The sequence below is a fragment of the Solenopsis invicta genome, chromosome 4 (assembly GCF_016802725.1).
Source record: "Solenopsis invicta isolate M01_SB chromosome 4, UNIL_Sinv_3.0, whole genome shotgun sequence".
NCBI lineage: Eukaryota > Metazoa > Arthropoda > Insecta > Hymenoptera > Formicidae > Solenopsis > Solenopsis invicta.
Genome location: NC_052667.1, coordinates 23,166,125 through 23,184,201, shown reverse-complemented (window position 1 = coordinate 23,184,201; position 18,077 = coordinate 23,166,125). Strand labels below are relative to the sequence as shown.

At 36.3% G+C, this 18,077-nt stretch overlaps 2 protein-coding genes across 4 annotated transcripts; both read right to left on the bottom strand.

Moving 5' to 3' along the window:
• Positions 1 to 1,119: 1,119 nt before the first annotated feature.
• Positions 1,120 to 5,620, bottom strand: LOC105194912. 3 transcript variants are annotated; one of them, XM_039448371.1, is made up of 7 exons: positions 5,529 to 5,620; positions 4,133 to 4,381; positions 3,582 to 3,855; positions 3,051 to 3,286; positions 2,390 to 2,794; positions 1,578 to 1,789; positions 1,120 to 1,498 (listed from the first exon to the last, which is right to left on the bottom strand). In XM_039448371.1, the coding sequence occupies exons 1-7, from the start codon at positions 5,529 to 5,531 to the stop codon at positions 1,414 to 1,416; spliced, it is 1,464 nt and encodes a 487-aa protein (XP_039304305.1). In that variant the 5' UTR covers positions 5,532 to 5,620; the 3' UTR covers positions 1,120 to 1,413. The 3 variants fall into 3 exon arrangements, with proteins under 3 accessions (XP_039304305.1, XP_039304306.1, XP_011158350.1); XM_039448372.1 differs by having other exon boundaries at positions 3,582 to 3,852; XM_011160048.3 differs by lacking the exon at positions 5,529 to 5,620 and adding an exon at positions 4,926 to 5,085.
• An 8,932-nt stretch (positions 5,621 to 14,552) lies between these two features.
• Positions 14,553 to 17,002, bottom strand: LOC105194933. The gene is made up of 2 exons (XM_011160069.3): positions 16,859 to 17,002; positions 14,553 to 16,290 (listed from the first exon to the last, which is right to left on the bottom strand). Exons 1-2 carry the CDS (start codon positions 16,868 to 16,870, stop codon positions 14,785 to 14,787), a joined length of 1,518 nt encoding a protein of 505 aa, XP_011158371.2. The 5' UTR covers positions 16,871 to 17,002; the 3' UTR covers positions 14,553 to 14,784.
• Positions 17,003 to 18,077: the final 1,075 nt, after the last annotated feature.

The window sequence follows — 18,077 nt, the reverse complement described above, 5'->3', positions numbered from 1 at the left end:
ACCGTTGGACTCATCTCCCGTGCCGTCAGCTTTCTCGTGTGGAGTCTCGTGAATTCTCCGTTGATGTATCGCGCTCGCGTAAATACTTACATATGTATATTTCTTGACATTAAATGTGCCTTCGTCAATGCCCTACTACCACTCGATGTCAACGCGTGCTGTCTGTATGTACAACGTAAACGATCGTAAATACTGGCATACACTGCCAGAGCTAATCAGCTAATTTCATGTGAGTTTACTGGTCACCGATGTGGTTGATGACCGATAAATTATTTTGTCACGTCCGCGCATTCAAATAATTAATAAAAATCTCATGGTTGAGCAAATCATATACGCCTTGTCTATTAATGTCGTGTAATAGATAACATATATTATCCGTTTCATAATCGTAGAATGAAGATAAGAGCGTAGCCTTGTCGGCTAAGCAGTGGCAGAAGATATTTATCTTTTAATACCCGATAAATTTATTTTTCTAAAATCGAGATTTTTTTTTATAAGATATGTATCACGAAGATCATTCTGGAGACTTCATAATATTTAACATTCTTACCTAACATTCTGACAATTTTTAATTGCAATTAAAATAATATTTGGAGAAGAAATTATAATATTAAGAATATAAGAAAATATTAAATTCAAAAGATTGCATTATAGAAAACAGTTTTATGATATTGATGAATTTAATTGTCTGATCGTTATATTGATGCATTCAGTAAATTAAATATAAAAGTATCAGACAAGAATTAAGTATAAAAGTTAAATAGAAAGAAATATCTTGATTATTTTATAATACACAAAATATATAAATATATAAGAAATATATTTAATATATATTTTTTTAAATATATGAATTTAAAATGTTTTATAAAGAATATTACTCATAAATAATACAGGAAAAATTTAACTATTATTGTTATTAAAATTTACACATTTAAACAAATTTTTAGATACCATTATCTACATAAAAAACGATTTTAAAATATATAAAAAGTAATTATTCCCAAATAAAAAAAAAACAGTTTTCTATTAAATTGTAATTATATGAAATGTAATTAATAAATTCTATTATATATATTTCTACACCTCATTTTACAAATTGGAGGAAGGGTAATATCAATGAAATTTTTCATTTTTAATTTTATTGAAAAATTGTAAACAAAGTATTTGCCGTTTACTGGGCGTGTCTTTACAAATGTAAAAGAGAAAAGTATAAAAAGGTTTTTTAAGATCTTCGATAAAAGACTAGATGCGATGATGCCGCCGATCTCTGTTCAGACGGCACATCCCCCGATGTCCGCATATGATGCCCCGGTCGTTGTATGATCGTTAGTAATCGAGTTTTTCAAACTTGTACTGACCCTTGTGTATGTATGACATTCGTCAATCGTCATGCCACTCACGGCGCGAGTCTCGTCACTCAGATTTGCGCTTCTTATGTACGAAGTTCACTTTCGACGGGAGAAAACCCCCTTCTAGTTTTATCGGTCTTTCTCTGTACCTATAACGGTATATAGTTATGGCCGGTAATAACAGTAATAAAACGCTTTGGCACGTCTTATTATTCACGCTAACCATACCTGGCGGTATCCTGCGCAGCAATGACTTTGCTTGGAATGTAAGTGTCAAGTAGTGACCTCGGCTCCGAGGATAAGGATTGATCTTGCACCTGCAAGGATTGCTCATCTTTGTAGGAGTTCCGAACAGGCTCCAGTTGCGTGCTACCCCCTACTTTGAACTCATGCGGAGGGAATTGCGGCGGAACGAAATGAGTTTTGGGCTCATCAGGCACCTGCTCGAAAATACATTAAACAAAGTTAGAGCTAATGTGTCGTGTGGAATGAGATTACTGGAAAGAGAGCTTTAAACAAGTGTAACTTCACAAAATATTCCAAAGTTAGATTTATAATAAAGAATCAAAGAGAAAAGTTGCCATAAGGTACTTTGTTTTCTTCACTTTAAAACACACAGATATCTCAATTAAACAAAAAAAAAAAACTATTAGCAATTAGATGTACAATATTTCTCTTATTGATTGTGAATCAGGATCATTATATTTTCATAAAAAACATAGTAAATTATAAGAAACAATGTGCCTATTCATTTATTAAAATAAAATATGTAACTGTTCCCAATAGAAAGTACATAGAAGGCACATAGTAGCGCGATAAAAGAGGTAATTAAACTATGCTAATTAGATAGTGATGTCATTCCGTTAACGATGCTAATTTAAATCTCTAATTATAACCCCAAGCGACAGTTATGTAAAACTGTCATTTCCATTACAAAACACCAATCCCTGATAAATGTAACACAGTCACGCGAGCTATAAATCACGGTGAGTGAAATATCAATTATGACACTAGAATTTATTTTGATCGATTACACTAACCTTGATATAATTTTGCGGAAGGTCCTGGACGATCTGCTCCTGCAAGATCTCCTTCGGCGCTTCGGGGCCGATCGTCGGCGCGACGTACAGCTGCTGCTGCTGCGCCTGATATTGATTCAATTGCCCGCGAAGATAATTATCCTGAATGTAAGCTGGTAGACGAGTGTAAAAATCGCTGTAAGCGGCAGCGGGATCGTTGTAACCTATGCCGGGCTGCGAGTAAATTAATTGCTGCACATACTGCGGCTGTGAAGGCGCGATGTATGCCTGAGTGTGCAGAAGGGGGTTCTTTCCTTGAGCCAGCGGCTGCTGAGGTTGAACGTACAACGGTGTCGTCAGCAGTTGGGCCGGACTGATCTTTTTCTTCGGCGCGCTTGGGATTGCGTACGTCAGTCCTTTCGGCGCCTGAAACATCCACGATCGCGCGCGGCTAATAAAACAGAATTGAAAGGAACCGACAACGTGCGACCGGTTCAAATCAATGCTAAAATATTCACGAATCTGTTTATTATTCAGGAAGAAAGTTGAACGTTTCTCTCTTACATCGCACTAAATCACAATGTTGCGACATTATTGCTATGAACTGCTAACTGTTCGCACGAAAATACAATTTATTTAAGAAAGTAGCATTTACGCAAATTACTTTGCTTGTGAAACTTACCTTGGTTGCGAATGTCACCGGCTGGACAGTAGAGTAAGGAGATTTCACGGAAGGTATTAATTGCTTCTGATTGTACAAGGGGGTATATGAAGGTATGGAAATTTGTTGAGCCAAGTTGCTGGTCAGTAACGGAGATTGCGCCAGTCCGGCGCCTTTTACGCTCAACAAGGGATTAATATCGAATTGGGGATAGTAGGGAAGCAACTGTGGCACTGGAAGATCAATAAAAGCAGGTTCTGCAAAATGAAAGAACGTAATTAAACTTTGTACATTTCTTTTCAATAATTATGAAGATAAATATTTTACTTCCATCAAGCAATATTTTTTTCTTTTTTCTTGACTTAAATAATAGATTTCTAAATATTTATTTTTTTCATTTAATATTGCAACAGTTTTTAATTCTATTGTTAATTTATAATTTCATAATTTTTAACGTAATTAACGTATACTTAGATGTTATTATTCAAAAAATGCTTAAATGTAAGTTGTAATAGTAGCATATTAGAAGCATGTCATGTTCGTCGTCTTCACCTTTGTTGATGGCTTTCGTGTATTTCTCCGTGACTGCTTTCTGTTGAACACTTTGGATGTGGTTGCCCACCTCTATTTCTGGTTGGTAGTTTAATTTTTGAGATTCGAAGGCAATGGGAGCAATGCCTTTTGGTATTTCCACTTGTTGTTGGTATCCGCCGTAATACTGTACTGGCGGAATATTCTGCTGCAGCAGAATTTGATTCGGCTGCTTGTATTGCGCTTCCTGTACAGCGTATTGATTGGCTTGAATGTACTCTTCAGGTGGCACCTGCTATTGATAATAAAACAAAGAAGACAAAAGATTTAATAAACAAAGTTAACACCAGTTTATACAGACAATTAAATTGTACATCTTCATTTTAGTAATTATTTTCTTTTTCATTATTTGCATTATTTGTAATATTTATCTTCTATATTATGTACACACACTAACAGTGTATTACAAAATTCATCTGTTGTGATAATTTTTACATAGTTACGGGAGCCATGACTGAAAGGAAATAGAAGCTCTTAGAATACTATATCACAATATTTAATTAATATTTTACGCTATATTTTATATCCTGAAGTTGTTGAGGCGGGGTGTACAGTTCGGGCTGACCCAAGGTATTATATTGGCTTGGTATTTGATACTGCTGCTGATTAGGGTTGGCGGCATACTTCGTCTCATCAGTCTGGATGTTTTCAGTTTTGGTCTTACCCTCCGCCCTCAGATTATCTCTTTCGATATCTTCTAAATTAATTTTCTTCTCGGCACACGCCGCTGTTACCAGCAGACCCAATATTAAATAGATTTTCTGTAATCGAAAAGGAAAGCTAAAATTACTATCAATCATCTATTTATCTGCTCTCTCATCCTCTTGTTTTTTAATTTTCGCCACTAAATTGTGCATAAACCTGTGATAATCTGTAGCTTCTAAATGTAAAATTGCCCAAGGATAAAATGCAATTGGCGTGATTGGCACGTGCCGCGTATATAAAAAAGTTAATTGCTTTCTTGATAGGTGTACAAAGAAAATATATTATTATATCCAAATACGTTTAAAAAAAACCGGTGAATATGAAATTATATTGAAAGTTGAACTCAATAAATTTCAATACAATGCAATAAAAACCCCCGAGATTAATTGCTTATAAGAAATCTTCTTGCTCTCGAATTATCGTGCAAGTACAAATAGATGGATTTACAAAAGTTCAATGCCGTAGATTCGTAGATATACATAAAATGTAACGCAAAAAAAATCAATAATCTCTAATAAATGATGTGTAATATTAATCGATCCGTAAAGTAATCAGCGGTATCAGCGGTTAATTATAATTATTTAGCGGTTGTTTGTTCACCATTATCGTTTCCGGCAAAAACGTATTTGCACCGGGCACACTTTCACTGCACGCGAAGTTCTGGGTCAAACATCCGGTATGGACCACTCTTATATAGATTGCGTCGTGTCCCGCCACCGGCGCGGCAGGGCGGACCGCTCCCTCCCTCGTAACACGTGTATATCACCAACATTCACGCATATACGTTTCTTTCTCCCTTTTTTATCATCTCTAAACGAATTTGCAGGCACATATTACGGTATGTCGTGCACCAGAAAAAAGCTACCCGCTTTTAGAAATGAATAACGAAACTCTGTGAAATATTACTTTAGATATTTTTCAATTAAGCGGAACATATCGCCGACGAAGATAAATTCTTCTTTTACTTTGTTACAAAAAAAAAGAAGAGTATTTTGTACATTTTTCTGTAAGCAAGTCCTTCGTGCAATTTTTTTATCTGTGTGAACCTTTTACAGAATTAATATAAAACTCCGTTACACAAAACTCTGTTCTCTCCTCTTTGACAGCGAAGTTACGCATTTCTTTTCCGTGGCGGTTATATAATGTGCGGTATTTTATCCCACTAAACTATTGAAGTGGAAACATAAGTGGGGCCATACTTACCATGTTGCAAAAATATATATATATATAAAAAAGGTACGGACACGACACAAAGGATTTAGCTCTACTATAAAACAGAATCAGACGTGCGTTCTCTTATATAGCCTTTACCCCTACCAGAGATACATCTCCTGTCGAGCTACACTTCACTTCTTGATCAAAGCGTGTGTGATAATCCGTGTCGGTCGCAGAGTACAGAATACCATCGCGATACGGGTAAAAGTGAAGATATTCGTTAAATTGCTTCCTCGAATTTTCAGAGCACGCGACTGAATTTTATCTCAGAGAGAGACTGACGTGTCTCGAATACGCTGCATCTGAATTGTTATAGATTTAACAATATTAAAACTCGAACATTTTTAAGATGTCATAACCATTTTTAGAAAATGACTACTTCAGAAATAATGGTGTAGATAGGTCAGTAGACGAGCAATTAGACGGATGTAACGATTACATTATAGTTTCACAACGCGGTATTAAAATATACTAAAAGGAACATTTCGACGTGATTTAGTCATCTTCAACTTAATAACAATAATTTACATAATATAAAACTTCAACAAAATATAAATATATGAAACTACTGAATATCGAGGTTGTTGGACGCATGCAGTGCTCTTATATGCATATAATTGTAATATTAGTGAAGTGTTTTTTTTAAATGATGTCTCAAATATTAAGATCTTGTCATTTTTCTTTCTGAAATCAGGAACATGTGTGTCAATTATCAGGCTAAAGAATTAAATTAAAATACATTATCTAAAATGGGCTTTTATAAATTTCAGGAAGAAATGCATAGACAGAGTATTTAATAAATTAATTTTTGATACTCGAATTTTATGTTTCATACTGATATTGAAATTGGATAAAAAGTAGTAATGATTAAAAAGATATTAAGTGTTGAATACACGTTTGAATACATTTGTGTACAAAAAGTGTACAAAATGTTGCGCAGTGCCAAGGCACAAAAGAAAGATTTTCAGTAAGTGTGATTAATAGATAAGAGAGCGTTATTTCGCTTGGAACGATTCGTTTTGCATCCATCAAACGGACGGCAGAGAACTAATCTTTTCGTAGAAAGAGTCGCGTCAAAGCTGACCGTTAGCGCAAAATTAGCAGGCGGAAAAAGTCGGTTATTAAAACGCCATCTCTTGGGCAACGTGATATATCGTTAGGGTGATCAAACCAGAAACGAGCTTCGCGTACTTAATCATTATCGTTCTTCCCACGGACGTCGTCCATGCGATCGCAGTGGTCGGCTATTCGATTACATTTGACGCGGAATAAAGCGCGTTAAATGCTTGGCGTACTAGCGCTATCGACACTCACAATCTTCATACAAATCGTCCCCTTCCCCAGATTTTTCGAAACCGTAAAATCGTGCTAATTATCATGCCCGATTATTCGGTCCATTAAACCGCTAATTGACCGCAGCGATGCGTTTCAATCAATCTCGCACTAATTACAATTTGCATTGGAATGTAGAATAGATTGTACGATACAACTCTATTGATTTACATCTCTGTAATGAACATATGAATCGAACATCTGAATGTAAAGTTAATTTTTTGCAGCGTCAATACAAAATATAGTATAAAGTAAAATTATACGAAATAAAGTTTTACATAAATTCGTAAAAATTAAAATCGTTCCCTAATGTATATTTTAATTACAGTAAAATTTTCTCTTTATTTTTATTTAACGACAAGTATAGACTTTGAGATGTGTAAAAATTAACGAAATTTATGCGCTCATCAAAAGTTGCAAATTAAATTTTAGTAAATAATAAATTATTATCTTTAAAACAACTTTAATTAACGTTCGACAAAAATTTAATAGAAACTGTTCATTATTGTTGGGGTATGTGATATTTATCAAAAATTCCCGATTCAATCTACCGTTTATTAATTCAAAGTCTGCATAATGAAAAACAAGCGCCAACGTCAATGTCTTCTGCGAACAATGGAGAGAATGATCGATGTAGCCTCATAGGAAGTGACGGTTTCCGATTATTAAACATAATGGCGTACGCACTTGTGGAAAAGTGGATTATTCCCACCACTGCGTGTCTAACAGTTGCTGGCGAGATTGAGCTGTGAGATTCGGACACATGATCTTGTTATCTGATCTAAAGACGATGATATATCTTCGCCAATCATTTAAAATAGATACGTATACTGTAATGACTCATCAAAAAGAGTTAATTATTTCTAATTTATTATTTATAATTTTTGGTGAGTCATAAGATACATATCTATTTTCTTTTTATTAATGCCAAAAATACATCACTTTTTAAATCAGATAACGAGAGAAATCGTTGTCTTGATCGTTCAAATTTCACAGCATATTTTGTATTAAATTTCTATCAAACGTAAATTAAAGTTATTTAAAAATAAAAATAATGCTTTATTACTTACTACAATTTATTTTGTAATATTAACTTTTAACGAGTGTATAAATTTCGTTAAACTTTATGTACTGTAAAGTCGCCTATAATAAATTACTGGACCGATTTTCATTTTTATATAATCAATAAACATATTTCTAACATGTTGATATGCTATTATTCTTTTATATAATTTATAACTTTTAAGTAATATATGTTATATATATGAGACACGCAGATCTCTACAAATTAACAGGTACACCGTATACATGAGTAATTAATCATACTAATCTTTAACAGGTAGAATGTGCTAAAGTATTTAGAACGATACTTTATGAAACGATCGATGACGATAAGTTCAGGTTCATATCACTTTTCTCTTAATTCAGGATTAGATCTAATAATAAATCATTCGCGTGCCAAACAGTGTAATTGGTGAAGGTAATCTCTACGCTACGGCTCGCGGAATTGTAATGTAAAACGATGCAAAAGATCGCATATCGGAACAATTTTTCACCCTCCCTTCACCGTTCGTCCGATCGTCGATTCGAGAGATAAAAGGTTAACCAACTAGTCACTCGGACAAACCGCCGCTTATCGCGACGATCACGTGGCGAGATGTTCCTGAAAATTCCTAGCGGAAAGCCCATCGCTCGCTCGTTCCATTCTGTCGCAGACAATGGGGAAAAGGGCTCTGAATCGAAGAGAAGCGGAAAGAGAAGGGGTGTGAAGAGCGACTTTTCCTTCACAGATTCCCTGGGAGGAATGGGTGATCGATGCAGTCGGGAGTCACGGAAGGGAAAGGATGGAAAGGATAGTGAGGATGGAAAGGAGGTCTCGTAATGACTCGCAATCTCTACATTGCTCTCTCTCTTCTCTTCTCGCTCTTTTCAGAAGAAATGGAAACGCTCCGCTATCGAGCCGCACAAAGGCAGGCCCTTTCCTCGGACATTCCCAGGTGTATTCCACCTGTCAAAGCGGAAGAGAAAGATGAGGAAGAGGAGAGGAGAAGAAGGGAGGTGGGCCGGGACTTTCTACGGGTGGTCATGGGTGTGGATTACATCCTTACGTAGCGATCGCCCGCTGTTGCGTCAAACGGTCGTCGGGGAACGCGTGAGCTGCACTTGAGACGAACCTTTACCTGCAACCTCGAGGCAGAAAACTTTCTCGGCACCTCGCCGGCAAAACGCGTGCAAAAGGGAGGTGAAAAATGAGGAAGTAAAGTAGTCTCGATCGGCGACACGCCATCGATCGGAACGCAGTTTCTAATATAGCGACGAAGCGGCAACAAAAAATGCAAATATTCGACCTTACCCGTTGGATCGCTTTCTCGAGTTCGATCACAGTTGGGTTCGCCTATAATTGCTTGTCCATTTTGTGTAATCCGGTAATTTTTTATGTGTGCTCGGATTGACGCCGCGTGTCCGCTTTCGAAATTCGCTCGATCGATTATAAGATCATCATTTGCAAGTAACGATCGTCATTTGCATGCGTATCTCTATAAAGTACGGCTGGGAAATCGGTAGATGTTAGAAAATCCCTAATTAACGAAGTATACTTTCCTTTGTATTTTTCTTTTTTTGAGTATCTCGAGAGGATGCTGCGCAATTAGCTAATCTAGACTATATTAATTTTCTCACTGCTTGAAGTTTTCTCAAAAGTAAAACAAAAGATGAAATCTATTTCTTTCTTCGATGCCGCACAAAATAGTTATAAAATTATTTTTCTTATTTTCTATGCATTTTTTAAAATTATAATATATACAGGGCGTCTCAGACCATCCAAACGCTCTTTTTAAAATGACGGAAACGTGACGCTTTTCATTGCAGATTCGAATTACAGGTAAAAAGATATAAGCAACTTTTATCTGAAATATTGTTTGCAAAAAATATACCTCCATTAATCTTTTAGTAAAGTTTATTTTTTCTTCACATTTACTTTTAACGTTAATAGAAATATTTCTTTTTACCGCGTGTACTCCAAATTTGCAATAAAAAGTGCACGTTATATTTAAAAAATTTTATGTCCGGTCTGTAGAGTCCATTTCCAGAACCGGAAATTGAAAATATCAGTATTCGATGAAGCGTATGCAATTTATTAATTAAAATTTTTGAGATTTTTTAGAACCCTCTTTTCTTTTATTTCAAAACAAACAGGTCTGGGAGACACTCCGTGTACATAATTCTTTAAAATAATAATTCAGCAGGTATTTTGCATAATTTATAATCTCAAATTTATTTAGTAATATTAAATCTATATCAAGAAAAAAAATATTTAAAATAAAATTTTACTTAACACAAAAAATTATTTACTCGATGAGTGCTAATAGTTTATTCACTAGCAGTTAAATTACAAATTTCTTAATCAACATATTTATATAAATAAAGTGCAGAAATAATTTTTAATCAACAATTTTTTTTACAGTTCTAAAAAATATTTACTGTCAGACTATTTTTATTATATTTAAAATAATAAGTTTTTTTTATTAAAAAAAAACAATTTAATTAAGTTTAACAATATTGTTAGCTTATTTGTAAAATTATTACTTAAATTTGAAAAATATAAAAACCACAAAGTTATATAATTAAGGTAATACATCCATTTACTTAAAAGCAAATATTTTTACTTAAATGGAACAAACAGATGCTTGCATCAAAATATATGGTTTTAAGAAAATGTATTTTTTTCGTTAAAAAAAATTTTTCTGCCGATGCATCTATTTTTATTTATTTATTTATTTATTTAGATGATGCAACATAACGATAATATACTAACTTATCGAAGAGAAAACACGATATAAATCGGCAAGGCTTTGAAAAAAATGCGATAAAAATACCGCATGAGATCTATCCGCCAAAATCAAGGAAACAGAGCAAGTAGCACATAATTGTGAAAGAATGCCAAATAAAGGCTTACGCATTTTCTACATAAATTAATCCGAATGTTATTCACATTTAATATACATTTTTTCCCGCGGTCGGAATAACGTAGATAGCTGCTCGGCTGTCGGCTCGCACTACGCGTGACGGCCCATAAACATAAAGAGAAAATAACGCTACGGTTACAATAATGGATGTCCTTCTTACACAAGCGTGCGCGAGCGTGTGTACACGTAAAACTTTCTACCACTGTCGCCAAAAGCTTCAAAGCCTCATTTATTCAAAGTTTACACTGGCGAGGCTGTGCGCTTAATGCTTTGCCACGAACTTTCGGGTCGCCGTGTATATTATCGATCGAGATCGAGTCGCCGCGCCGCGCCGCGTGAAAGTAACAGGCTTGGTCCATCCGATTTTATTTCAGACCATCGGCGTATTAAGCGCATGTACACATGAGCGCACGTGTGGAATGAATAAAATAAAGCAAAACGGCGCGCGCCGCTCTCACTCATCTGCCGCGATATCCGCGCCAAGATTGGCGTCGAGACTTATTGCATTGCGTATAAAATTCGCGATTCCGCAATTCCGCAAATATATTAATTCTATTCCGCACGACCGACTGCCGCGACAGACAAAAAAGAAATTTGCGTTAATTTCCTGACGGTAGATAGATTATACGCTATGAAACGTATTCGAGGAAATCACTTTACAATCTCGATTGATCTTCACTTCCAGATAAGAGTTTTTTTGCAAATCCTCGTAAGGGAGAAATAAAGTCGCTGCATCAGACGCTGAACAATCACCAGTAATGACCGTGTAAAAAAAAAAAAAAATATTAAAATAGACTTCAAAATAATAAATTGCAAATTAATTAGCATCTTCTAGATCTAATTTTCACTCGGACTTAATTAAAATGTAATTTTTTTAATTAAAGATACAATTACATTGGGCTACTTCTACTTGCCCGTTGCCCGATGCAGTGATTCTGTGTGAGAACGGGAACTTTGGAGAAAGATACGGATGAACGAATACCCGTATGAGCGGCGTATAATAGTCTCGTGAAACTCGAAAGGAAATAGTCAAGCGAACGTTCCTTATCTCATTCGCACGATCTATCGACACGCCGGACCTGGTCTCGAGCAGACCGATCGCGAGACCTCACTTCCGCTTTCCATCACAGCCAGCTGGCACGCCTCATCCGGCCGATCGACTGGACATCGCCGTGATCCAAATCTCTTCCGCTTTCCGGCACCATGGGCCGCGACCCGTGCGATTCCACGTTATACTCATTAAGACGATACCGAGACGATACCGACGGTGCGAGAGGAATGGAAAATTTTAAACGTTCAATTAGTTCCGCGCTTAAAAGGACGCACCAAAGTAACGGCGCGCAGAAAGGCTATAACGAAATTAATTAGCAAGCGGGATTAATTAGCATAGACGGGGGGATTCATCGCCAGCGGAGAAATGCAGCGCGCCGTCTGCTAATCTCCGTAGAATTTCGAGATAAAGCTGTCGCGATGCATTTGTAATTTACATCGGCCTCTCCTGTACATTAACTTTCTACGATTATCTGAAAACATCTCGCGATGTGAGACAAATCTCTTTTCGTGTAGTTTTGAATTTATCTCCCTACTAATTAAAAAAGAATTGATTAGACAAACTGTATAATTTGTCGCCATCAAATAGAAATTTATTTACATGTTTTGATTTATATGCCATGCAATACAAGAAACATTTAAATAAATGCAGAAAACATACATATGCATGTAAAATGTGCATTATATAAAATATGCGTGTAAGTGAAATTTTTTATGGGATATAAAATTATAAACGGAATTCCACTTGAAAAATAAAATATAAATTATGAGTTTGCTCGCGAGCTTTAAACATAAATGTTTAATAATGTAAATAAATGCTTTGGAAAGACAAATATTGCGAAAATGTATCATGTCTATCATATTACTGATACGTGGAAGTAGGAAATAGAAGCTTCCTATTGTAACGTGCATTAATTACCTGGCGCATAAAGCGTAGTATCTTAATAATATGGTAAACCCTTAAAATTACCTCGTCCGTATAAATTTCCGCGTCTTAATCTGCTAGATTTTCACGTACATCGCAGTTTATGATGACGTGTATGTAATTACGGTGGAAGAAAACACGGTGGAAAGAAACAGGAAGCTGTCGCTCATCGAACGAAAGTAAAGTACAAAAATAAACACAAAAGGGAAACCGGTTCATGGGTTTTTATTCCGGTTACTTACACCGAAGAGAAAGGAGCGTAAACGTCAAAGGCAGCATAAAGGATCGTTCATTAGTGACTACAAAACGCATATTTAAAATCAATGCATATATGTAGGTCGGTAGAGCTAAATAGATCCGCATTGTCGGATCATAGCAGATCAGGCTCAATGCGACATTGTGACTTTTTGGGACCAAAAAGACTTGACACGCAATGTTGAAACGCTCTTGCGGGATGAATACAGAATCTTTGCATTCTCCTCGCGTGTCTCGTAAATTTTAAGAGATTAACATCTCGCGTTTTCGTGGTAACATAAAAGCGACATTTGCCGCTCATACGAAAGAAAGAATCAAGCTGGATCGGCGAGGTGATATAAGTAATCGTATTAAGCGGCAATCTTATACACCCGTGAATAAACCTTTCATTTAGCGGTTGATGCGAAAGTAAATCATTCAGAACGTGGTCTGTTGGATTGTCAAGTTCTTCTTTTTCAACTTGGAGCTATCAATAATGTTGGACAGATTATATTAATTTAAAAACAAATTTTGTTTGACTTAGTGAATTAGGGAGTGAAAGTGTGGAAATGTATAAGCACGTTTCTTCTATTTTGCCGCGCAAAGAAAGAAATTGCAATTTAACTCAATCTCCTAATCTTCTCATTAGACACAAAAAAATATAACGCAGAGCACGTAAATATAAAAGTTTTATAGTATACAAAATTTACGAAGAGATTTAGTTCTGCATTTTAATTCTTTTAAATGAAATCAAGACAAAGATGTTACGAAATAAAGTTTAATCTCAAACAAATTTAATAATTGCTTTCAAATTATTTATACAATTTTTATAGATGGTTTGTTTAAAAATATATATTCATATTTTTCACCACTGCTTTTATCTATAATTTATCTTTGAATTTTAAACTTTGTAATTTTAAGAAAATCAAAGATTTAATTACAATTTTATAGATTTAACATGATTTATAATATTAAAATAATTATTTACCGAAATAATTATAATTTTATAAAATTAAATCTTTGATTCACTTAAAATTCAAAGATAAATTATAAATACAAACATTATTAAAAGATATAAATACTTTATATAATTTTAAACATACCATATGTAAAAATTGTGTACATAATATAATATTAGCTATAAAATTTTATTTGATACATTGCAATAGTTCGCAATAACTTTCCCGTTCCAATTTTATTTAAAAAAGCTAAATAGTAAAATAAATCATTTTGTAAATTTGGTATGTTATAACATTTGTGTGTATACAATTTGTTCATTATAACATTCTTATAAAATTATGAGAATGCATTTTCAATCAATACTGTTATTTATCAATGAATACATTAAACTGAAAGAATGGATCAATGTTAAAATGTGTGTGTATGTGTGTGTGGATGAACATCATTAAGTTTTAAATTATTTATTTCACTGTTTTGTAACTAAAAATTATAAATCTCTTGCTTGTAAAATTTGGGAACTTTACAGGTAAAATAAAAATAAAATAATTAATAATAAAACATTTAATATGAAAAATTGAGTAAAATCACAACTCAACTCTTTCGTAAACAATTAGTACATTAATAAATATAATAATGCTCAATATTTGAGATGTTCTACACAGATTGTTTAATTCACTAGGACTGAAAAAAGTCGCGTCAATTCAATAACAAGAAAATAACAATAATACATCTTACATATAACAGCATCAGAGTTCAGTTTTATCGCATTTCCTACATTTTATCCTTTATATTGTTTAGTCCCAAAGTTGCCGTCATCCGTATGGATCGCATCTTGCAGAGGTTGCTGCGCCTGTGCCGATTCGTAAGCGGAGTACTGATAGGTGTGCGTTCGAGGTGTCTGCGGAGCGACGGTAAAATCCTCGCTCTGATAAGAAACCGGTTGACTCTGATAGGTACCATAATTCTGTTCCTGCTTGTTGCCGGATTGACTGTAAGTGCCGCCGTAACTTTGAGACGCGTCGTAACTGTCGTACTTGTCAGTTTGACTCGCCGGTCGACTGCTGCTCACGCGAGCGCGATGATTGCTGCCACTTTCGGGCGATGTGTACGACGCTTGGGAGTAATTCCGTGTCGGCTTTTGCACGTAAGCGTTCGAGTACTTCATGTTCCTACTCGGCACCCTCTGAGACGCCGAGGTCCGATGCTTCGCTTGTTCACCATTAACCTTGGCCACCGTTCCAATGGAATCGATCATGTAGGTGACACCGGGTTTGCCTCTCGTGACTGGAATATTCACATACGACGGCGCGTTTGGATTGTACGCGTCCTGGCTTTCGTACGACCCATCGTTACCAGCACCGTTCAAGGAGTCCCTGCTGCTCTCGTAGGAGCGACCGGCTTGCTGTTGCGCGTTCTGCGCCAGTAAATCGGCCAACGCTTGGCTCGTCATCTGCTCAACGGGCTGAGCCTTCACGTACGCGGTGGGCAGCGCGTAATCCGGAGCGACAGGTTGCACACCCACGGTGATGACTCTGTACATCGTCTTCGGCAGGGGAAGGTAGTTCGGTAGAGTTTTCACTTGAACGTCCTGCGCGAGTTGATTATACGGGCTGGCCACTTTGTACGTGCTGGATTGCACGTCGAGGTCCCGCGAATTGCTGGCTATGTAATTCCCGCCGTCCACGAACTGGCTCGTCGGCGCGTTTTGATTCGCCTCTTTCGGTCTCTCGCCCTTTTTGTCCGCGTCTTGCTTGTCGTCCTCCGAGACGGTAACTTGCGACATCTCGCGATAGTCGACGCCCGACGATGACGACGGTGGCGGCGGGAACAGAGCGTGACTGAAGTAATGAGGGTAGTAATAGGGCGGCTGATAGTAGTAGTTTGGATGGTACGGCGGCGGTACCGGATTCACCGCGTACTGGGTGGGATATGAATTATAGGCGGGATACGGCGCGTTGGCGTAGACGTACATCTCGCCGTCGTACGGCGACGGATAGACGAATGCGGGTTGTGTGCTGTTTGCGAGATACGGATTATAATCAGGGTAATAAGAGTCCCTTTGGTAATTGCTGCTGTAGCTGGAGCTGTAGGTGTCTTTGGCGTCGACTTTCGGAGCGTACAGCTCCGATGTTAATTGGGGATTTGCTTCGCCCTCGGTGGCTCGCTTGATTAATTTGGGGCTGTAAGGGTAGACCGGATGTATCGGTAGAAATGGCTCGTCATTAGGATCCCTGATTTTATGCGGCCGGGCGAAAATTGCTGGTGACAGCAAGCAGAGCAGTATCTGTAATTGGGCATTTGTATTTATAACAAAATGCAATCGGCAATTTCACATAGTTAATTAAAGCATAATACATTATGCACATGTATTTTTATTTTGTACTAATAAGACATGCAGATATAATTAATATTACAAAGTAATATTAATTAATTATAATTGTGTTTTGCATAATTACTCAAATAAATGGAAATTTCATTGTTAGTGAAATAATATAATCGTTATAAAAAAATTGCATTTTTCTCTTTTAAAATAATTAATGAATAATTTAAAGTATTTTTTATAAGTAATTGCCTTCCTCTGTACACATATATGTTCTCGTCAAAATGAAACAAAAGCACTTAAGATTCGAATGAAAATATTCGTTTCATTAAAATCTCAAAATTAAGATATATCAAATTGTAAACTGTTTTAAAACACAACGGAATTCCTTAAAATAAATCCCCGTCTGCAATTAGATCGTGTAAAGAGAATAAGACATCATTTTTAATTAGCGCTAAATACAATAACGTTAAATAAAACACACATTTTTTTTAACACAAATTAATTAATAAATTTATTAATTTATACTGACCAGCCGCTCCATCTCCGCTGCGGTTCACCTATCGCCGTTGGATGGTCGCAAAGCTGTGCTTTCTTCCGTCGTCTAATCGCTATTTCATTCGGCACCTCGTCCGCACCAGCAATTTCGCAGATCAGACCGGCGCAACGTTTCCACCTTTAATGACATATCGGCCGACATTGAATTTCTCTTTTATACCTAGCCACCGGAAAAATCGCGGAAACTAGTTTAACATTTCTCTGTTCTTATATGTAGGCAACTGGAAGTGATAGTGCACGCCTCGATGGCGCAGTGAAAATGTATAGAATGCCGTTCGATCGCCGTCAAATGGCGAATGTGACGGGCCGATCCGTCATCAACCGGTAGTGAGGTAGATATCGGATCGTCATCTTCCGCCGGACGTGATGAGGAAACAAGTGAGTGTCTGCGACAGCCCTTCCCACGAGCTCAACGATTATTAACTCTGCTGTTCCGTTCAAATTTATACTTTTATATCGTTTGAATCAGGATGATAAGGAAAGTTCTAAAAAAAAAAAATTTTCACAAAAAAGAAGTCTTACACATTAATAGACGAAATCATTAAGTGCCAGAGAGAAACGTTTTAAAATAAAATATCAGTAAAAAAATAAAATACATTTTCAAATTGATCGGAACAGAGCAGCGGGGTTGAGCAATTATAAATTAAGCTGTTGGCGACACATGGCTGAGAAAAAATCTCTAAAATATTGGACAACGCATGATTTTCGCGAAAGTCTGCAGACTGAATCGACTAAAGGTAGCCGGTCGGAGAACAAGACGATGACCGCTCAATATCGAATGAACCAGGAAGTGGAGCGCCCTCCGGCATCCTCGGGAAGGACCTTTCCAATCTCGCTCAAACAACGCCTTTCGCGGCGACGCGGACGTTCTCGTACCTTTGAAAACGTCGATTTACTTTACTTTCACCCGTCTCCCGCTGGTGAATTCTTATCGGACAAATCTGTGATACCACGACAACATTTGATATGGGCGATTGCATCGCGACGATGTCCGGGAGAAAAAAAAATTATTCTTATCGATTTCTCTTACTTTAGATAAAGGAGCAGGTGAAATAACTTTGTATCTTTCCACTTGTATCACGTACCAGAAGATATATATCTTCATTAAAATGCGGATATAGCAAACAAATTTGATAAACTTGTTTTAGAGTTCATAATAAATTTCAATGCATATATAATTTAATTTTTTAAAT

Coding starts and splice junctions, on each gene's coding strand:
- LOC105194912 (XM_039448371.1), bottom strand. Junction 3,856..4,132: donor TTCAGGATATAAAATATAGC/GTAAAATATTAA, acceptor TATTATCAATAG/CAGGTGCCACCTGAAGAGTA. Junction 1,499..1,577: donor GCTGCGCAGGATACCGCCAG/GTATGGTTAGCG, acceptor ATACCGTTATAG/GTACAGAGAAAGACCGATAA.